General features: G+C 36.6%; 1 protein-coding gene across 1 annotated transcript; it reads left to right on the plus strand.

The window, feature by feature from the left end:
• The first annotated feature begins 945 nt into the window (after positions 1-945).
• Positions 946-21,309, plus strand: tubg1 (tubulin, gamma 1). The gene is given in 12 exon segments (XM_058771224.1): positions 946-1,280; positions 2,854-2,966; positions 4,444-4,611; positions 8,183-8,251; positions 10,365-10,390; positions 10,392-10,442; positions 10,761-10,887; positions 13,055-13,141; positions 15,503-15,652; positions 15,971-16,123; positions 16,197-16,358; positions 18,302-21,309. Coding segments are annotated over 12 exon segments (1,353 nt in total). The 5' UTR covers positions 946-1,231; the 3' UTR covers positions 18,500-21,309.
• The last annotated feature ends 804 nt before the right edge of the window (positions 21,310-22,113 follow it).

Consider the following 22,113-nt stretch of genomic DNA (forward strand, 5'->3'; position numbering starts at 1 on the left):
AATTTCATAAAAAAAATTAATAAAAATCTAATTCACTTCCAATATATTCTCTACACTTTAATGCAAATATAAAACAAAAGGTAAGGATAAATTAGACATGTAGATATGCTCCAATCACACACACACTCACACACACACGCATGTTTGTTTCTGTGGGGCCTTTCCATAGACTTCTATTACTTTTATACTGTCCAAACGACATTTTCTATCCCCTAACCCTAAACCTACTCCTTACAGAAATCATGTTTGCATTATTACACTTTCAGATAAACATTATTTACTGTTTTTTAATATATATATATATATATATATATATATATATATATATATATATATATATATATATATATATTTTTTTTTTTTTTTTTTTTTTTTTACTACAGGTCGGTCCCCACAATGTCAAAATTTCAGGTTTTACTATCCTTGTGGGGACATTTGGTCTCCACTATGTAGCATAAACAAGTACACACTGTATAAACAAGTACACACACTGTATATACACAGACACACACACATATGCAATTGGAGCATATCTACATGTCTATAGTTTAGAACATGTATTCTCTTATTTTCTCAAACAGAATAAATGGGTCTGTTAATACATGTTTGCAAAATGTAATCATATAAATAAATTATATAAATTAATACATTTTATAAAGAATCTTAAGGAGATCGTGATATTTGGGAATCCTTTGCATCAAAATGTTTGAAAACCCTTTATATAAAAATAAATGGTAAACTTGTTGCATTTTGCCAACAGTGATTCAGTGACTACAATTATCACACTATTACAATAGCCTATATTAAATTAAGGCAATACATAAAAAAAAAAAAAAATTGCTATACACTGAGAAATTGAACAAATAACCTGCAATTTAAACCTGACCTGAATTCCCTCTGTTTGCGCAACTGATGCGCAGCTTTGATGTTGTTTAATGTATACGCATACGTCCTACGTCATGCATCACGGCGCGTCACGAAAGTCTGTTCTTTCTGCTTGTTTGTGTATTTATTTTTCACTTGTTTCGATAAAGAGTTATTTCGGTACATTTTCAGCAAGTATCGATCGGTTCACGTTTGCTGGCCTTCACATTGTGAAAGTATACGTCTGCGCGTGCGCAGTGCGCGTCCGTTAGGCCGTTGCTGTTGGAGCGGGAATACGCACAGTGGTTGACAGACAGCAGCACATCTCTCACCTTTACTGGTCCTACAGCTGAAATAACAGCACAGCATGCCTCGAGAGATCATCACCCTGCAGCTCGGACAGTGCGGGAATCAGAGTGAGCCATTCGCTGTGTATCACGCTCTGTTTGATAGTCTCTAACGTTACATAAACAGTTAACGTTAGCTAGCTAACGTTAACTAGCCAGCTAGCTAGCACACTGGATAGCTTTGAAATGACACAATAGATACAGTCAATGTGGTTTTGGTTGTTTACAGGAGCTTTTCGTCAGCAAGAAGCCAACAACTTATTCACTACTTTCCACTTATTGACTGCTCTTAATTTTTGTTTGTGATAATATTATATAATGCTGTCAGTTGGAGATAACTGTAATGATGACTCAAATTGTAATGTAACCAACCTGACCTTCTAACTTAGTGTGTTTATGTATGCAAATAATTCTAAACGCTGCTTTGTATTATTTACAGTCACGTTTGGCAGTGTGAGCTAGAGGGATTTGCATTGTGTTTATCTTTTACTCTGAGAAATATGGGGTTCATATACAGTGTGAGTCTCATGTGAGCTGAGATAGACTGTGTCAGACTTGGTCATTAAAGGCAAATGATCACTGAGTGCAAGATATGATTTCTGTCAAAGATGTGGTATAAACAATAGCCATTACATTAATATCCTTAAATCACACCACTATATAATGGCATGCAGTGTTGGGCTAGTTACTCAAAGAATGTAATATATTACTCATTACTAGTTACTCCTTTCAAAAGTAATATTGTTACTTTACTTATTACTTTCTGGCAACAGTAATTAGTTACACTACTAGTTACATTACTTTTTCTTCACACCCCACAGAAATTGTAACTGTGTATCTTCCAGATAAAATTCTTCTAGAATGTTACTAACAACATATTTCTGCCTCATCATTTGACCAAAATCCACATTGGATCGCAGTCAGAAGTTATTACAAACACTCAATGATTGATAGTGGCATTCAAGTAGAAGTGTTGTATTCATCTCATTGATTGTCATGTGTAGCTTGAAGTAATTTTTCCGTTACCCATATGTGATTAAATTTAATTTAATTTTAATCATATGCGTTATGCATTTTATCAAATCACATGAGTTTGTAAGAAACTGTTAAATTTTCCAAAAATATTTTCAATTATATTAATATAATATACCACATGCTGATCAGAGGGATGCAACGCCAGAGTAAAGTAAAGCCACAACTTACACAACAGATCTTTTTTTCCTGACAAAATCAATATAATGCAATATTTCTATCTGCTGAATGTAAGCTTTTCCATATTCCAAGCTTGCCTGCTGCACTGGGGACATCACATGCATGTGTGAGTCATGAAAACTATGAAAATAAATCTAGGAATTATCGGATTGTTAGATTTGAAATCAGCGGGGTTGAGGCATCAAAAGTAACTATGTAACTAAGCTGTTTTATGAAAAGTAACTGTAATATTATTACTGAAATCTTATTAATAATTAGTTACACTACTAGTTACTGCAAAAAGTAATATTATTACAGTAACTAAATTACTAGTAACTAGTTACTGCCCAACACTGATGGCATGTGACAATAGCTTACAGCCTTTTTACAAGTGTTCTTAAGAATCCAGCATTAATGGACTGAATGGTGTGTTTCTTTTCTCTCTGTGCAGTTGGTTTTGAGTTTTGGAAGCAGCTGTGTGCTGAGCATGGCATCAGCCCAGAGGGCATCGTAGAGGAGTTTGCCACTGAGGGTACAGACCGGAAAGATGTCTTCTTCTATCAGGTACACAAATATAGACTAATGAGGCATTTGGAGCTAATCAATCACCAACCATAATCACTACACAACAAGATTTCTGCTCTAAAGTCAGCGATATAAACCACTGAGTTTGTATGTAGACACCTACCTTATCATCAAGACAACAAGCAACATATGGATCATATTACAGTGGCTACTTGGCCAGCGTGAACAATTTCAGTTTAAATTTTAAAGTACTTCACTAGCATGATTGTGTTTACATACAATATTGCTAAAACATTATACACAAAAGGTAATATCAAGAAAAATAAATACTGCAATAACAAACAAGTGCAATACAAATACTACTAAAACAAAGCTACAAGTAAAAAATAAAATAACAATAAAATATAATGTATATATAATATGAAAAACAAGATTTAATTTCTCGCTAAGATTCTTCATTGTTAGTTGGAGTTCACATCATTGACCACCAGGTGGAGCTATGTTCCAATGTTTGCAGCTGTTGTAAGTCCATTATCCCGCTGCAGTAATTATGTGGAGGCCTTTTCACAATCTGATGGAAAATTAATTTGAAATAAATGGCACAGCTTCTAGTTCCATTTTTTTCGGAACAAAAGACTATTCCAATTAAAGAACAAAATTAGTTATTTCACAGAAACTGCAGTGAAATCCTAATGTTTTCAAAGGGACTGCTTATATTTTTTCTGAAATGAGGCATAAAGTGTTAAAGCTCTCCTCTGATGTGAATAGATTGCGTGAGTCACAGTATTATAGTAATTTCCTCTGTATTGTGGCTAGCTGTGTGGTATGTAAATTAGTGATCTACTGATATAATTTTTTTTTTGATGGTGATGCCAATATCTTAGAGAGCAGGGTGGCCAATAAAAAGTGTGTGTGTGTGTGTGTGTGTGTGTGTGTATATAATAGATTTATACCTATTGATATCAAAGTCTTGATTCTAGAATCTTATTATATTATTTTCACACATAAAGAAATTTAGTCTGGCCCGTCGCTCAGGCTCTAAAATGCACACGTCTAAGGAACTAACTGCTAGATTCGCCAACTTTTTTGTGGATTGTGGAATTAAATAGTTATTAGATATTCAAAAGCTTTAAGAGTTAAAGAGTTTAAATTATGTGTATTTGCTTGGATATGAGAAGGTATTATTGCATTTGCCTTTCAATTAATGCATTGATTTTGTCAGCACTGTCAAAATAAAAGTTCCTCTTCTGACAACTATAGACAGAAAAGATTTGATCGATGCCGATAAGTAAAAGATGCTAATTATCTGCCAATATGTCAGCCTTGCCTATACATCGTTCAGCCACTAATGTAAAGCAGCAGTAGTCAGTCTACTACTGATACATTCTAAGATATATTTTGGAATTCTCGTGGATGCTTTCATTTTTTAAATTGAGCATCCAAGTTTTGTCCTTTCCTTGTAAGGAGTATTGAGAAGCTTCCATTGCTCTTTTTCTCCTCTGTTTCGCCCCCTCAGGCAGATGATGAGCACTACATCCCTCGTGCTGTGCTGTTGGACCTGGAGCCCCGAGTCATCCACACCATCCTGAACTCTCCCTATGCCAACCTGTACAACCCGGAGAACATCTACCTGTCTGAGCATGGCGGTGGAGCCGGTAACAACTGGGCCAGTGGCTTCTCTCAGGTACACTGAGTGATGTTACACATCAAATAATTGCTGACTAGTGTTAATTTTGTCAGCTATTTTCAATTTTAGTCACCTTTCCACTGCACACAATGTTTGGACACGACTGTTGCATTTCTTCCCCTAGTGGCAGTCGCACAGTACTTTCAAACTGGTCGTGCAGCAACCGTTACCTTGGCATATACACCATGGTAAAATTAATGATTTTAATGATTATAAGTAATGTATGAATGTATCGTCACAAAATAAATGACCCCCAAAATGAAAACATAGTAGATTTTATGGGGCTAATCAATGTAAATAATGATTTAATAATTATAAAATAATTATTCTGCCATAATTACTCTAAAGCACCATTTTACAGATACAGTGTTTAAAGAATAATGTTAAAGTGAACAAAATATTGGTAATTCTAACCTTAAGCTCATATTTTTTAATAGAATACATCACATCCTGTCGGGCAGTCATATATTTTTAATTTAGTCTTAGTCTTACTCAAATGTACATTTTAGTTATCATATTTAGTCAACCTTGTCCTATTTTTGTTTCGTCAAGTTTAAGTCAATGAAATGTATGAGCAATTTAGTAAGGTTTTAGTCAAATCTTAGTCACATTTTGTCATGCTGTATATTGGTTAAACTGATCAAAATGATTTTTATAATTGTAATGATTGTTGTCATTTGATAAATTCACTTTTGCATTTCAGTTATTGCACTTTCACCAGTAAGCACAAATCAATAGAATGTGGACTCATGGTGTATTTTACCTCATCTAGTGTACTGATTTATTATAGGCTTTTTAATTATATAAATTTATACCAAAGACTAGGGGTGTAACGGTACACAAATATGACGGTTCGGTACGTACCTCGGTTTTAACGTCTCGGTTCGGTATGATTTCGGTACAGCAGGAGGGAAACTAAACTTTTTTTTTCCTTCTTTTTTTTTTTTTTAATAAACAGTGGTTTACTGAACTAGTTGCTCTTTCTTTAAATACATTCAGTTGTAGTTTAAATTTTCTTAGTGATAAAAATCTACCTTAGCTTATGCTTAAAACTATAGGGAGCCCTTTTACATTATATAAGGTTACAATTAGGCCTAACGACTTAACCTAAACTTAAATTTAATTTCTATTTATTTTTAAATAGATGATCAACACTCAATTAAAAAAAAAAAAAAACAATTGTATGCAAACATGTAAATTGCACATAATGCAGTTTTTAAATTAACTTATAAATAATAAAATTTCTAGGCTATTTGTTAAAATCTATTCAGTTACACACTGGCTGTCATAGCATGTTTCATAACAGATTAATTTAAACATGCATTAAATAATTAAGACTAACAGGTTCAGTAAAATATAAAGAGTATATGGTGTAATATTTTGCGAAATGCTCCTCTCTAGACTTCATTTGTCTAGTGAACTAACGAGCTGTGGACACTGATGACTTGAATGAAATGAAATGCTACGTGACATTTTATTTCCAAGCTGTTTTGTTGATGTCTTTCCGCGGTTGAAACACTGATTGAGCAATTACATGAGGCATGAGATGTTCAGTCATGTTTATTCGCATTAAAACTAGTAGTAAGGAATGATCACGTTCACTCGTGCTCCGCTCTGCACAAGTTTGTGGCGCGTCACGGCTCAGACACGGGAACCAGAGCTGATCGCGGCCACTTGAGTCAGTGCTTGTGTTGGGTTTATGGTTTATACCAGCATGTTTCTGAACCGTCCCAGAAGCGGCTCTCCAAGGCGTTTATACAGTGATCTGTCATGCCAAATCAAAGACTGTCAAAACACCATTTATTATTTGAATTTCCTGAGAAAAACTAAAACAAAAAATACTGTATTTGTTCGGTGCACATGCGTACCGAACCGGTTTGGTATGAATACTTGTACCGTTACACCCCTACCAAAGACTTATGCAATCTCTCTGTCTACACTATGAAAACTGCCAAAAACAAACGAAAAATATTATTATAGTGAAATTCTACTATAATTCCAAATTGTAATATCCTATTTCTTTATTAAAACAACAGTGGTTGAGTGCATTTATTCAGCGATCACAATCGCAAACAATATAGTCGAGATCTCATGACAGAACACAGACCAGCTGAGTGACACTTTCATTTAGATCACTAAACTCGTTTGTCGGTGTTTTCAGATAATCGGCGGTGGCGCTCATGCGCATGGTTGCCAGATTGCTTAAAATAAGAAAAGCACTGTGCAGAAAATGTATCCTTGTAACAGCAAAGCTCTGATTCGGGGATTTGAACTTTTGATATCTGGCAACTGCACTCACGAAAGCTTGCGTAGTCGAGGCGTGTAGAGCAATCCGCAATAACATTTTGTTTTTTTGAATACGTTTTAGTCTTGTCTTATTTCGTCAATGAACTATTAATATAGTCGTAGTTATCGTTTATTGACCTTATTGTCGTTTCATCTTTGTCTTGTCTTAGTCATGGGAAAAACGCTCGTCAACGAACATTTTTTGTCATAGTCTTCGTTAACGAAATTAACACTATTGCTGACTTTTATTTTAGGTTAAATTTCGGTTATATTTTAGGTGATTATAACTTGTCATCATTCCTTTTAAATTTTTCACGATGTTTAGTCACTTTTTTTGCTGTTCATGTAGCGTGACAATTTAATTTTTAATTAGATATTAATAATGACTATTAGAGATATTTAATGCAGTCCCTCGGAGGCCTGAATTTTGGTGTGGGATTGCAGAAACTGGACATAATTTTACATGATTGTTTCCTGCAATTTCTGCACTTATAATGCAACATTTATTCAATAACATGTAGGTTGAATTAGCAAATTACTCCAAACAGATCATGTCAGTAATTTGAAATCTTTCTGTCAGACTGTAATTTCAGAGACAGCACAAGTGATTCAGCGTTTTTGTAGTTTTGTGTCTATGAGAGTGTGAAGGCTGATAATTAAAGCAGCCTCTGTTTCTGTCAGACTCGGTGATACCGGTTATACTCGCTACGATTGGGATGACGTACTGTTTCAAAATTTTAATATAGTTCCTATATTAATAGTCAAATGAACAGAACATCTTTAAATAACGTGTCAGAGATGTGTTCTTTATCGACGAGTCAAAACCACAAGCGGCACAGGCTTGCACTGACAGCTATTGATGAACAACACAAAACTCAGTCTGACTGCACTTTATTTTTCCAGTTTCATTTTTAGTTCAAATAAATTCAGAGTTTTTCACTTTGTGTAAGCAGTTGCACAAGAAACCTAGCCCATTTCATCATTTAGCGAAAGTTGTACACTTTTAAATGTATGTATGTATGTATCTTTCTAACAATATAAACATGATTCAGCACATTGCATCAATTGTAGGTACACAAATACATTGAGTGATTTAAACATTTAGGTGATATAATTTCTTAACAAATTATGCCGTTTTCCAAAATGAAATTCAATTATGATGTGGTCAAACAACAGTTGTATAATTATTGTACTTACTGTTTGGGGAAAATATTACAGGCTCATGTTTAACAACTTTAACTTGTTTTGGTAATTATGTGGTCAATATATTTGTTCGTTTCAGGGAGAAAAAATCCATGAGGACATCTTTGACATCATTGACAGAGAGGCAGATGGCAGTGACAGTTTGGAGGTATGATTCTCAATGAGTGCACTCTTCTTTGTGTATTATGAATGGGTTGGTTTTTACCCTTTAGTTGTGTGTCATTCATTAATACCTTTTTCTTTGACTTATGAAGAGCATTTGTGTTTTTAAACAGATTCAGTTTTTAAACAAAGTAAAACACTTTCTGATGATCTCCAGATGGTAAAGTGACGTACAATTTGACGTACTTCCATTTTTTTTTCCGTTGCTTTTTTTTTCTCCTGCACCCCTTTCTACGGTGCTATGTCTGTTCTTTTTTAGGTTGCAGACATACATAGACCTATTTAAACGTATAGCTACATTTATATTATATATATGTATATGTATATGAGATTGCCACAGATGGTTATACAAAAGTGCTATTTTATAACTTTTTTGCACTCTTAATTTACAAGATACAGATGTTCCTCCCATTAAAACAACAGACTGAGCCCTCCCTACATAATCTGGGTCGTTCACTTTGTTAACCACAATTACTGGTGTGTGCGTGCACATGTATAACTTGTATGTATCTGGAGGTTAGGGAGTGGTTTGGAGGATGGTGTTACCAGTCAGTTAGTTGCATGCACGTGTGTGAGTGTGTGAGCGTGTAGCATATCATGCTAACTGGAAAGGTGAGTGACTGTCACAAATACTAGTTAAGCCTTGAGGCAGAAAAATTCCCCAGATATTTCAAATGTGGGGGCAAAAAACACTCCCTCAATTTACCCAACATGTGATATATTTCACAGTATTCTGAGAGGAAGAATGTGATAGAATTGACCATATTGTTTAATTTTGGCTTAATTATACCTTTAAAATATATTCCAGCAAAGTGTTTCTTTTTTTCTAAACAAAAAATAATTATTTAACCTAACTCCCTGTTAAGTGAAATATTAAGTCAAATAATTTAGTTGTAGTATTGTGAAATATTATAATTAAAATGTTAATTCATTTTTGAAATGTAATTTATTATTGTGATGCAAAGCTGAAATTTCAGCATCATTACTCCAGTCTTCAGTGTCACATGATCCTTCAGAAATCATTCTAATATACTGATTTGCTGCTTAAGAAACATTTCTTATCACTGTTGAAAGCAGTTGTGCTGCTTAATATTTTGGTGGAAACTGATATTTTCTTCAGGATTTTTTGACAAGTTAAAAAAACAGCATGTATTTGAAATAGAAATGTTTTGTAGCATTATAAATGTCTTTATTGACTGTTTACTTGTGCACCAATAATGCGATTATTTCCAATCAGAGTAAGAATTTAATTGCAGTTAGATGTTTAATTGCACTTTGCCAAATACATCAAAAGCAAAACATGACTACAGACGTATTGGAAGGTACTCAGTGCTCTTTGATTTGAACAGAACTTAAAATCAATGAATCTCTCTACACTGTACAGTGAATCACAATGCACAAAATGTCTGCACTTTGTTTGTTATAATGAGAGGATTCGCAAACTTGCGTAACTCAGCAATGGACAAAACTTTGGTGTTTTGTGGTTGCTGAGAGTGCTCTTGCTTTCGTTTGAGGGTGATTAGCACCCCTGTAGAACTGGGCCTGCTTAAGAATAATGTCAAGGAGTTAATTTGTGTAGTTGTGTGAACAACACGTCCGAGCATATGCACACTTTGGTCAGAGCTGTAATAATGGGATTAAGGTGTTTAAATGCCTATTTATTGCAATTAGAATTGGCGTACACCACATATTTTAATACAAGTATGCTTACTACAATCATGATCTTAATCCCGTTATTTTGATTAAAGTATTGTTTACATCATGTGTAGTTTAATCGCAATATTGCCAAAATCCCATTATAATTGCATCATGAGGGTGCATGTAAATGCACTGACTGAAAATGCTTTGTTATTGTTTATATAATTTGAAAGAATATTTCTTCGTAAAAGGCTAAAAATGTCTCTGAACATCAGTTCTAGTGGGGTAAATATTTCCCGTTGATAAACTGACACTAGAGAGTGGGCAGCACAGCATTAATCTATTTGAGACAAAGAACAACTACTTTTTTTCTGGTCACAGCTAGCATCTAAAGCATCTTAGAACTCACATACATGTGTTTTGAATGTGAAACATTCTGTTTCTGTGTTGTTGTTTTTTAGGGGTTTGTGCTTTGCCACTCTATCGCTGGGGACAGGATCTGGTCTCGGGTCCTACCTACTGGAGCGACTGAACGACAGGTGCGAAACACAATTCACTGATACAGGACTTTGAATCCCCCTGCTCTGACTGATTTTGCAGTCCACACTCCCTCTCCTGAAGCACAGACCCACGCCCTCTGCATTGCTCGTCTAGACTTACAGTCATGAAGCGTTTGGGTGGCAGTCAGTGTAATTAGAGGGAGATGCAGGCGGCAGCGGCCGTCACCGGGTGTAATTACCTATCTTTAGGGGTGTGTTTAATACCATTGCTTGTGCAACCTCAAGGGCACCAGGAGCGTTCAGCTGGACGCGTGTTCTTGTGCCTTAAACATTCAGCCATTCTTCTGTCTTTTTTAGGTATCCTAAAAAACTGGTTCAGACCTACTCTGTCTTTCCTAACCAAGATGAGATGAGTGATGTTGTCGTACAGCCGTATAATTCTCTTCTGACGTTAAAGAGACTGACCCAGAATGCAGACTGTGTGGTGAGTGAATGAACACACGCGCACACACACACACACTGTCTCTTAACCTTTTCAGCTGGCCTTGAATTCGGGAGGAGGTGTTACACACTGGTACACACACACACACACACTCCAGGGTTGTGGAACTTAAATGAATGTGTTTCTATTTGAAACAGAGCCCCTCTCATATACAGCCTGCTACTCTAACTGCACATTTCCTCAGTTACACAATCCACCTTCCCAAACAGACCTTCTTTCTTCCTCTCCTGCTTTCATTTCCCAAACAGCAGCGGATGGAGAAAAGAGGGTCAGTCCTATGCGATTATCCACTTCTCTCCTTCCATTTCTTCCTTATTAACAATAGCTTGGTCCGTAGGTTCATTTCATAAACCATGCAGAGTACTGCCATATCTGTACATCTGGACTGTTAATTTATAGATATGTCAACAACACTTTCTATTTTACTTTCATACTGATATCCATCAGCACATGATTGAGCAGATATTTATTCAACAAACACATCCTATTGACTCTCTGAGGAGCCAGTAATTGTGTTTGTATATCCTTATTTGAGTTTTAAAGGGATTTATGGGTTTGATCACCATAGCAAAAGACTAAAGCATTACATCATTATTCATATCTCCAGCTAATCTCTATGTGTGAGGGCTGCGGTTCAGAATAGATTGGGCTTTAGTGGAGCAAATGTCATAAGTAAAGGGTAAGATCTGTTTTAAGCATATTGTGTTTCTTGCAGCTGTCTGCTAGATTCATTATCATCTCTGGCACAAATAATAATGTCAGATCAGAGAGTCAGCACAAAAGATGAGGAGGTTAATAGAGGTAGATGATTTTCTGTCTGTGATGAGAATACAGATCTAGAGTCTGAGGCATTATTCTTAACTCTTAATTAAAAAGAAAGAAATTTATTCATAATTTGTTCACCACCATTTTGTTTTAAACCCATTAGACTTTTGCTTATCTTCGAAACAAATTTAAATGAAATCAAACAAGATTTCTGTTCTTCCTTTAAAAAGTCAGTTTCACTCAAATATTCTGGCTTGTATACAAAAATATTGTATCTATACCAGGGGTTCCCAATAGGTAGATCACGCTTTAGGTCAGTGGTTCTCAACCAGGGAGGTGCGAGATAACTTAAACTAAAATAGAATATATTCACTAATGTTGTGACTAATATGTTAAGTAATGTTAAAATCTATAGCCTATAAATAAATAACAAAACCACCTCTACGTATTCTGTGATATTCTGTGTTTCGGAACAGCAAACCATTTCTCATCGTGCTGTGTGAAATACAGACTGAATGGCAGCTCAATTCGTGCATTAGGCGTGCGTTGTGTCTGTTATAATTGGTGCGCAAACGAACCGTGTATGTGCGCTCTCGGCACACTGATCACTATAACATTATATTTCTGCTTGAATACAGCTCAGTATATTCACGTAGTTCAATACAGCAGGTGTTTTAGATCAGATGCTCACATGTGTTGAAGTTTGTGAGGATCGGTGGTGTTTATGTACATACGGCATCAGACTCTCCAAACAGCTTGTTCTTACAGACTATTCACTGATGGCGTTTCTTAATGTTTCTTAAGCACGGTCAAAAAATGAATGGAGCCATCAAAAGAGTGTATAATTGTTTTCCATACCACATAATGTTAACCACATTGTTTTGAGATGAAAATAAATATTGATATGAAATTCTGTTGGAAAAATAAATATTGAGATTGTTCTACACTGTGACTGTAAGCAAGATGGCAATTCTTGATACAACTCTCACAACAAAGGATTTCTTTCACTCTGATTCCACTTCTTTAAATTTACATTTATTCATTTGGCAGACACTGTTGACTTGCAGTGTTTTTAAGACCAACCTTGTATCCATTTGTGTTTTCTGGAAATCGAACCCATGACCTTGCCGATGTGAGCGTCTTGCTCTACCACTTGAGTGTTGCTTGGTTCTGCAAGATTCTCTATTTTCTAATTTGAAGTGCAATTTTAAATACTGTTGCTATCTTAATTCAGATATAATTAGCATTGTCAGTTCCATTCAAAATGGATTTTTCGACTCAAACTGGCTACAGCTCTTAGGACCTGAAAAGACTTGCAACACACAGTCTTGACATGTGGTTAAAAATCTCTTCCCTTTTCTTTCTCTCTCCATGTCTCTTTCAGGTGGTGCTTGACAATACTGCTTTGAACAGAATCGCCACAGACCGGCTGCACATTCAGAACCCCTCGTTCTCTCAGATCAACCAACTGGTGAGTTTTAAAAGTCTGTCATTTACAAATTTAACATGTGAAAATACAGGCCCCTATTCATCCATCCTGAGCTGAGGCATCCAACCCAAAGAGTGTCCTTTTTAAAGCCCATCCCTGCAGCAGATAGAGGGACAGGCCTGGTGTGGTTCATGCAGGGACAGTAGAGTCACTCCTCATCTATTAATCACAGTTGGGCGCTGGCAGCTCTCCTGCGATAAGGGACAATCAGAAAATCAACCTAACTAAAGCCAGCCGTGAGTTTGTTTGGCAACGAGACAAATGAGAGAATGATTTCGGTGTATACAGTGGGGCAAAAAAGTATTTAGTCAGCCACCAATTGTGCAAGTTCTCCAACTTAAAAAGATGAGAGAGGCCTGTAATTTTCATCATAGGTATACCTCAACTATGAGAGACAAAATGAGAAAAAATCCAGAAAATCACATTGTAGGATTTTTAAAGAATTAATTGGTAAATTCCTCTGTAAAATAAGTATTTGGTCACCTACAAACAAGCAAGATTTCTGACTCTCACAGACCTGTAACTTCTTCTTTAAGAGGCTCCTCTGTCCTCCACTCGTTACCTGTATTAATGGCATCTGTTTGAACTTGTTATCAGTATAAAAGACACCTGTCCACAACCTCAAACAGTCCAACTCCAAACTCCACCATGGCCAAGACCAAAGAGCTGTCAAAGGACACCAGAAACAAAATTGTAGACCTGCACCAGGCTGGGAAGACTGAATCTGCAATAGGTAAGCAGCTTGGTGTGAAGAAATCAACTGTGGGAGCAATTATTAGAAAATGGAAGACATACAAGACCACTGATAATCTCCCTCGATCTGGGGCTCCACGCAAGATCTCACCCCGTGGGGTCAAAATGATCACAAGAACTGTGAGCAAAAATCCCAGAACCACACGGAGGGACCTAGTGAATGACCTGCAGAGAGCTGAGACCAAAGTAACAAAGGCCTCAAATCCTGCAGTGCCAGACGTGTCCCCCTGCTTAAGCCAGTACATGTCCGGCCCGTCTGAAGTTTGCTAGAGAGCATTTGGATGATCCAGGGGGTGGAAACATCATGCTTTGGGGCTGTTTTTCTGCAAAGGGACCAGGACGACTGATCCGTGTAAACGAAAGAATGAATGGGGCCATGTATCGTGAGATTTTGAGTGAAAACCTCCTTCCATCAGCAAGGGCATTGAAGATGAAACGTGGCTGGGTCTTTCAGCATGACAATGATCCCAAACACACCGCCCGGGCAGCGAAGGAGTGGCTTCGTAAGAAGCATTTCAAGGTCCTGGAGTGGCCTAGCCAGTCTCCAGATCTCAACCCCATCGAAAATCTTTGGAGGGAGTTGAAAGTCCGTGTTGCGCAGCGACAGCCCCAAAACATTACTGCTCTAGAGGAGATCTGCATGGAGGAATGGGCCAAAATACCAGCAACAGTGTGTGAAGACTTACAGAAAACGTTTGACCTCTGTCATTGCCAACAAAGGGTATATAACAAAGTATTGAGATGAAATTTTGTTATTGACCAAATACTTATGTTCCACCATAATTTGCAAATAAATTCTTTAAAAATCCTACAATGTGATTTTCTAGATTTTTTTTTCTAATTTTGTCTCTCATAGTTGAGGTATACCTATGATGAAAATGACAGGCCTCTCTCATCTTTTTAAGTGGGAGAACTTGAACAATTGGTGGCTGACTAAATACTTTTTTGCCCCACTGTATATATATATGCAACTGTCAAGAAAATGTATAAGCTAAACCACAAAATGTTAGCATTAGAAAGCAGCTGGGTGTTCTGTCACAGTCATATTGTATTATCTGCGTAAAATTTGAAATAGCACAGCCTGCCAGTTTCAGGAGGATGAAACATGGGGAGTTGCCTGATCCGAAAGTTGTCATCAGCAGCCTGACATTCTATTGTGTCACATTCTAATGAGCTGGTAATAAATAACCAGTGACATCCCGTGCAACGCTCATCTATGCTTTCCTCTTATACGCCCATTCTTATAGCACCCTGCTCCGAGGTGAATAGTTCACTTTGTCAACTCATCCATCACTGTCTTCAACACCTCTAATAGACTCAGTCATATGAAATGGTGAACGTTAACAATACAGTGTGTAGATTTCTGTAAAGGGTGACTAGAGTGCTAATAGAAGACTGGTGAAACAGGTTTAGGCTGTTGTGTTCTTAAACACCGGCTGCTTTTATATATTATACGACACGTTTAGTATACCATTAGCACACCCAAATAATTAAGACAACACAATATAAAATGAAAATAAAGGAGGCTGGCCTATTTTTTTCCCCACCCACTTGGATTATCAAAAGACAAGTGTGCTTTTCTTTTAACAGGTGTCGACTATAATGTCAGCAAGCACAACAACCCTCCGTTACCCTGGATATATGAACAATGATCTGATTGGTCTGATTGCATCACTCATCCCCACTCCCCGCCTCCACTTCCTCATGACTGGATACACACCGCTGACCACCGATCAGTCCGTAAGTTGGTCAAACGTAGGAATTTGCATTACGATCCTTTGCAGAAATGCAAAGTCGGTTGAAGCTCTTTGTTCAACTCACTATTGATTCCAGTAGTTTTATATTAGCATGTTGCTGAGTTAATGACTCTGAGTACAAATGACTCATTTTTGATTACATCAAATTTATTTGTCAGTTCCGTCTGTCTGTCGTTCTGCCTGCCTGTCTGTCTGTTTTTTTCATTAGTAAAGACATGAAATTTCTAATTTAGTTTCTCTCTTTTGCGTCCACTATCTTGGTTTTTAATATTCTTCTTAAAATTGAATGTCATCTTTTCAGGTGGCAAGTGTGAGGAAGACTACAGTTCTTGACGTGATGAGGAGACTCCTGCAGCCCAAGAATGTCATGGTGTCCACAGGCCGAGACCGTCAGACCAATCATTGCTACATTGCCATTCTCAACATTATTCAGGGAGAGGTGGACCCCACACAGGTGTGTGCGTGTTAAATAAACATTTATTTGAAGTTATATGTGCATGTCCTCATGTTTATACGTGTCCCTGCAGGTCCATAAGAGTCTGCAGAGAATCAGGGAGAGGAAGTTAGCTAATTTTATCCCATGGGGTCCGGCTAGTATTCAGGTGGCACTGTCCCGCCGATCCCCCTACCTGCCCTCAGCTCATCGTGTCAGTGGACTTATGATGGCTAATCACACCAGCATCTCTTCAGTAAGACCTGATCCTAAATTCTCTCTGTCTGTACTGCTTAAAAATGGGTTTGAACTAGGTACTATACTGGTGATTAGAGATCTATATCAATTGGTATTGGTATCTATTGGTACATTTGAAGTCTCTTATGCTCGTCAAGACTGCAAATGTTAAATTAAAAAATCAGTAATATTTAGAAATATTTTAAAATTTAAAATAACTGTTCTATTTTAGAATATTTTAAAATAATTTATTCCTGTTGCGGCAAGGTTGCATTTTCTGCATCATTACTCCAATCCTAAGTGTCACATGATCCTTCAGAAATTATTGTAATATGCTAATTTGCTCCTTAAGTAACAGTTATTCTTATTATTAATGTTGAAAGCAATTGTGACGCTAAATAGTTGTGGCGCTAAATATGACGCTATTTTATTAAAAAAATTTCTGAAGTAAATCAATAACAGTTACATTTCTAACAATATTTTCAAGTGAGTTATAAGATTTGTTGTATTTCGAATCCAATTTTTCTTTATAAAAGGCAAAAAGATGATCATACGAATTTCAAAGTTAAGGATCCATTAGTTTGAATATACATTGATTGATTGAATCAGTAACTATCATAACATCTTAGTTGATAATTCAGTATCCTTTATTTTTGACAAAACATGTTTTGGTAGTGACTGCACATTTTTGGTAGTGACAGTAATGCTTTGGTAGTGACCACATCACATTACAGAATTTTAACTCGCATACTAAAACAAAAAAACTTTTGTTTATTTCCCCCAAATATGAGGATTATGTGTTCCCTTTTGTCACTACCAAAACAATGATGACATGTTTTGGTTGTGACCTTTTCGGTAGTGACAATTCTATGGGATAACCCCCCCCCCAAAAAAAACTTTTTTAGAAACTTTTGAATCTAGGTCAAAGATGCTAATCAGCACATGGTTAGCTAGCACAGTTCTGAACATTGGTGCACATATAAAAACTAAATGTTATGGAATAACTCCCAAAAAAAGTTGTGGTAGTGATGTTCCTTAAAGTTACACACAGATTTTCAGACTTTTGAACACGTTTATCTCAAAATTATGGGACCCATCTACTCACACCTTGTAGATACATGAGAGGGGGACACAGGAATATTTCCTGATCATAAATTTAGGAGTGTAGTTAAAATCAGTCTCAGCCAGTGGGCTAAAACATGCGCTGTTGTCGATAGTGACATGAAAAATGCAGTACACATTTTTTTACATAAAGTTTCATAATTTACAAAGAAAATATTTAAAAGAATCAAAAAGATTTTAAAAACAGCAATGGAAATAAATACAAATTATTACAAAATATTTTCATAAGTTGAAATTTAGGGTTCGGTACAGGCACCTTCCAATTGAAAATACCCAATAAATGATGATTTTATATATGTTAAGCTTACTAATGTTTTAAACATTATTGTGGGTTTCAATAGATAATAGAAGGATCTTAATAAACATCTAAGATTTGAATACTTAAATGCTTTTTAAATGTGTTTCCATGGTTATGAAAAATATCCAGGATATCCAAATATAAACTTGTCTGGTTATGCTCAACTCTAAAATAATTAATCAGCTAGACCAGGGTTGTCAAACTCAGTTCCTGGAGGGCCGCAGAGAGTTTGGTTCCAACACACATACTATGTAGTTTTCAATTGAGCCTGAAGGACTTGATTAGTTGGATCAGGTGTGTGTAATTAGGGTTGCATCTAAACTCTGCAGGGCTCCGGCCTTCCAGGAATTGAGTTTGACACCCCTGAGCTAGACTGTTCAAGTGTGCAGTTGCTATGAAATGTTTTTAAAAATTCATATGCATTAATTGCATATGATTGGAAACTCAATCAAAGATGTGGGGAAAAACCTGACGTCTTGTATGTAGAAAGGGTAGATTTGAGCAGACTCCTTAATCTCTGATCTCCTCTCCCTCACTCCTAGTTGTTTGAGCGTACCTGTCGTCAGTATGATAAGCTGAGGAAGAGGGAGGCCTTCCTCGAGCAGTTCAGGAAGGAGGACATATTCAAGGACAACTTCGACGAGCTGGATAACTCTCGTGAGGTGGTTCAGCAGCTCGTGGATGAATACAGCGCCGCCACACGTCCCGACTACATCTCCTGGGGCACACAAGAGCAGTGAAATCCCCTCCGCTCACTCCCTAAGGAGGAGCTCTTAGAGCGAAAAAAGGCAGGCTCTAAACTCATCCTGTAAAATACACAGTGACTCCAGTAGCGAATAACAGAATTTCAGTAGTGAACGCACCTCCAGAGACTCGTGTCCATAAATCTTTCACCATACTGTTCTGTGAGAGGCTTCTCTGCGTTACCTCTCACGTATGTATATACATGTCATTTGTCATGTTTACGGGCCTCTTCATAACCTGGTGCCTCTATCCCGAGCTGTAACTTTCACTCTTTCTCTCTCTCCTCCCGATTTCCTTGATTTCTTTGATCAGAGAATTTATGGCTCCGTCTTAATCTATTTTTGTACTGCACTCTGCACTCTTCTGCACAAAATCTACATCAATCTACGTCAAGGTGGCCTGCACACAAACTTCCCTGACCACACACACGTTGGACGTCTACACCGATAAGACTGGGTGGTCTCAGATGAATGTAACCGTAGGAGGGAGTGTGAAAGATTAAGCCTCTTAGAAGAGATCAGACTAGAAGCAGCTTATGAATACACCATCTCACTCCCTCACGTTCATGCATGCATGCTTTTAGACAAAAGGCGCTTGCTTTCAGGGGATAGACTATGATTGTGCGATTGAATCAGTTTTCCTCTCGGCCTCTTCGTCGCGGATTACTCTCGAAGATTATCTTGAGTTTTGAGAGACGATCGGTAAAGTCAAGTGTTATGCTGTACCTCAATCCATCCAATCGGCGAACCCTCATCGGGTTCTTCTTCTAGTCAATCAAATCAGTGAAGTTACCTCAAAGTCTGGCAGAGTCAATCATACACCACAATCCCAACACATCACGTTTGATTTGAATAGTTTATTCTTCTGCTCCGGTCTTCCTTGTGCTGGAGTGAAACTTTCATGCCAGATTTCTGTCTCAATGCTTTTTTCCCCCTTGGTTACCACGTTCTTATTATTAATATTATACTGTGTATATAGTTTGCTGTCAGACTTGATGCATTTACTTGAAGTTCATGAGATTTGAATAAATGTTTTTCTACAAGAATATTTCCATAGTGTGCAAATACTGATTACTCTCAAAACCATCTGCGCTCATGTCATAGTCACTCACATGGGTCATTTGACCTTAAAACACCAAATATCTCAGGAATTAATGCCTTTACCTTTGATAACCTCTTTGGTCTTTGTCTCATATTCCACTGATAAGCTGAGTCAAGGACATACTCTATATCAGGTGTGTCCAATCCTGCTCCTGGAGGGCTTTGTTTAGCTCCAACCTGTCTTAACACAGTTGTCTGCTAGTTTCTAGTAATCCTGAAGACCTTGATTAGCTGGTTAAGGTGTGTTTAATTAGGATAGTGGCCCTAGGACGCCCCACATGGTAGCAGTTACACTTTCTTCCGAAATGTCTTCCCAAGCAGTTTCTGTTTCTTCCAAAGGTTGCAGACATTTCATGTCTCTCCAGTGGAATTTTTTATTAGGGACATGCTGGTCCCAAAACGTAATTTCATATATCAAATCAAGAGACCGTTTCTCAGAACTGCATGTTACTTTCCTTGTAACTGGCATGTTTATTTTCAGCAGTTGGTTTCAGTGGGGTTTTTAATCTTTTCTACTCAACATTATAGGATCTTGATGCCTGGTTAAACTGAATGCTTGAAAACATGACAAACAGGCAAAACCATCTAGATTTGGACTATTCATAACTGTTAGCAGTCAATGCAAGTTATTTATAACATTTCTAAATATTATTACGTCTATTAATACACACTGTCCGTCCAAAAAAAAAAAAGTCACCACTTGGATTTAACTAAGCAAATAGGTAAGATCCTCACATTGAATAATTACTGCATTGATGATTGTTATGTGCCCAAAGAATGAAGTCAGCTGACTTCCTGTATATACTGAATGACCAGGTTATTCCATCAATGAATTTTTTCTTCCCTGATGGCACGGGCATATTCCAAGATGACAATCGGGCTCAAATTGTGAAAGAGTGGTTCAGGGAGCATGAGACATCATTTTCACACATGGATTGGCCACCACAGAGTCCAGACTTTAACCCCATTGAGAATCTTTGGGATGTGCTGGAGAAGACTTTGCGCAGCGGTCCGACTCCCCCATCATCAATACAAGATCTTGGCGAAAAATGTATGCAACTCTGGACGGGAATAAATATTGTGACATTGCAGAAGCTTATCGAAATGATGCCACGGCGAATGCTTGCCGTAATCAAAGCTAAAGGTGGTCCAACGAAATATTAGAGTGTGTGGCTTTTTTTTTTTGGACGGGCAGTGCATATACTAACATATCAAGGCACTATATTCTTCTAATATTTTTCTATAAATCGGCTTTAAAATAGTAAGCATATAGAATGAAATTCACTATATTATTGAAATTATATCACTTTAATATATACACTACTGTTTAAAAGTTTATGGGTTGATAACATTTTTAAATGTTTTTGGAAGTCACCAAAGTTGCATTTAATTGACAAACTAAAAATTAAAATAAAAAAAGTTATAGTGTGAAATATTACAATTGAAAATAAGTTTTTATACAAATATGTATATACAATGTACAAACTGTAATTTATTTCTGTGATAACAAAGCTGAATTTTCGCCAGCCATTAATCAAGTCTTCTGTTGAAAACAGTTGTGTAAACCATGATGCATTTTTTTTTTTTCAGAGTTAATGAATAGGAAGTTAAAAGAACAGCTTTTATTTGGAAAAAAAATACATGTGTGTGTGGCAAAAACTTCTACATTTTACAGAAAAATTACTAAAATTATTTATATATATATATATATATGTGTGTGTGTGAGACCCTGGACCACAAAACCAGTCATAAGGGTAAATTTTATGAAATTGAGATTTCTTCCATTGATGAATGGTTTGTTAGGACAATATTTGGCGAAAGTTGTCCAAATGAAGTCCTTAGCAAAGCATATTACTAATCAAAAATTAAGTTTCGATACATTTATGGTAGGAAATTTACAAAGTATCTTCATGGAACATGATCTTTACATAATATCCTAATCATTTTTGGCATAAAAGAAACATTTATAATTTTGACCCATACAATGTATTTTTGGCTATTGCTACAAATATACCCAGCGACTTAAGACTGGTTTTGTGGTCCAGGGTCACATATTAATTTTTTTTTTTTTGTAAAATGTAGAAGTTTTGCTGTCACTTTTTATCAAATTTATGAAATTATCTTTGATGAATAAAGTATTATTTCATAAATATGTAATGTACCAATAATATATATTTTTTATTTTCCACATAAACCGCACATCTGACACTCAAGTGATGTTGTAATGGTGCTGCTTTTTATTACATACAGTATTCATCATTTTGCATTATTGCACATTTAAGTTAGCTGTACAAACAATAGTGCAATTGACTATTACACGTGTAACATCATTAAGGTACCATGCAGCATACAAACCATCTAAAGCATCAGAGGTTGTCATTCGAGTTTTGTTACATGTATGACAGTGGGCGGAGCTGCCTGCAGCTAAAGAGTGACATGAAAAGAACATAAAAGCACGTGACAACCGCTACTGCCGTCACAGGGGCTGTAGGAGCAAAAGACGCTGCTTA

Source organism: Onychostoma macrolepis, chromosome 03 (genome assembly GCF_012432095.1).
Source record: "Onychostoma macrolepis isolate SWU-2019 chromosome 03, ASM1243209v1, whole genome shotgun sequence".
Classification (NCBI taxonomy): Eukaryota; Metazoa; Chordata; class Actinopteri; order Cypriniformes; family Cyprinidae; genus Onychostoma; species Onychostoma macrolepis.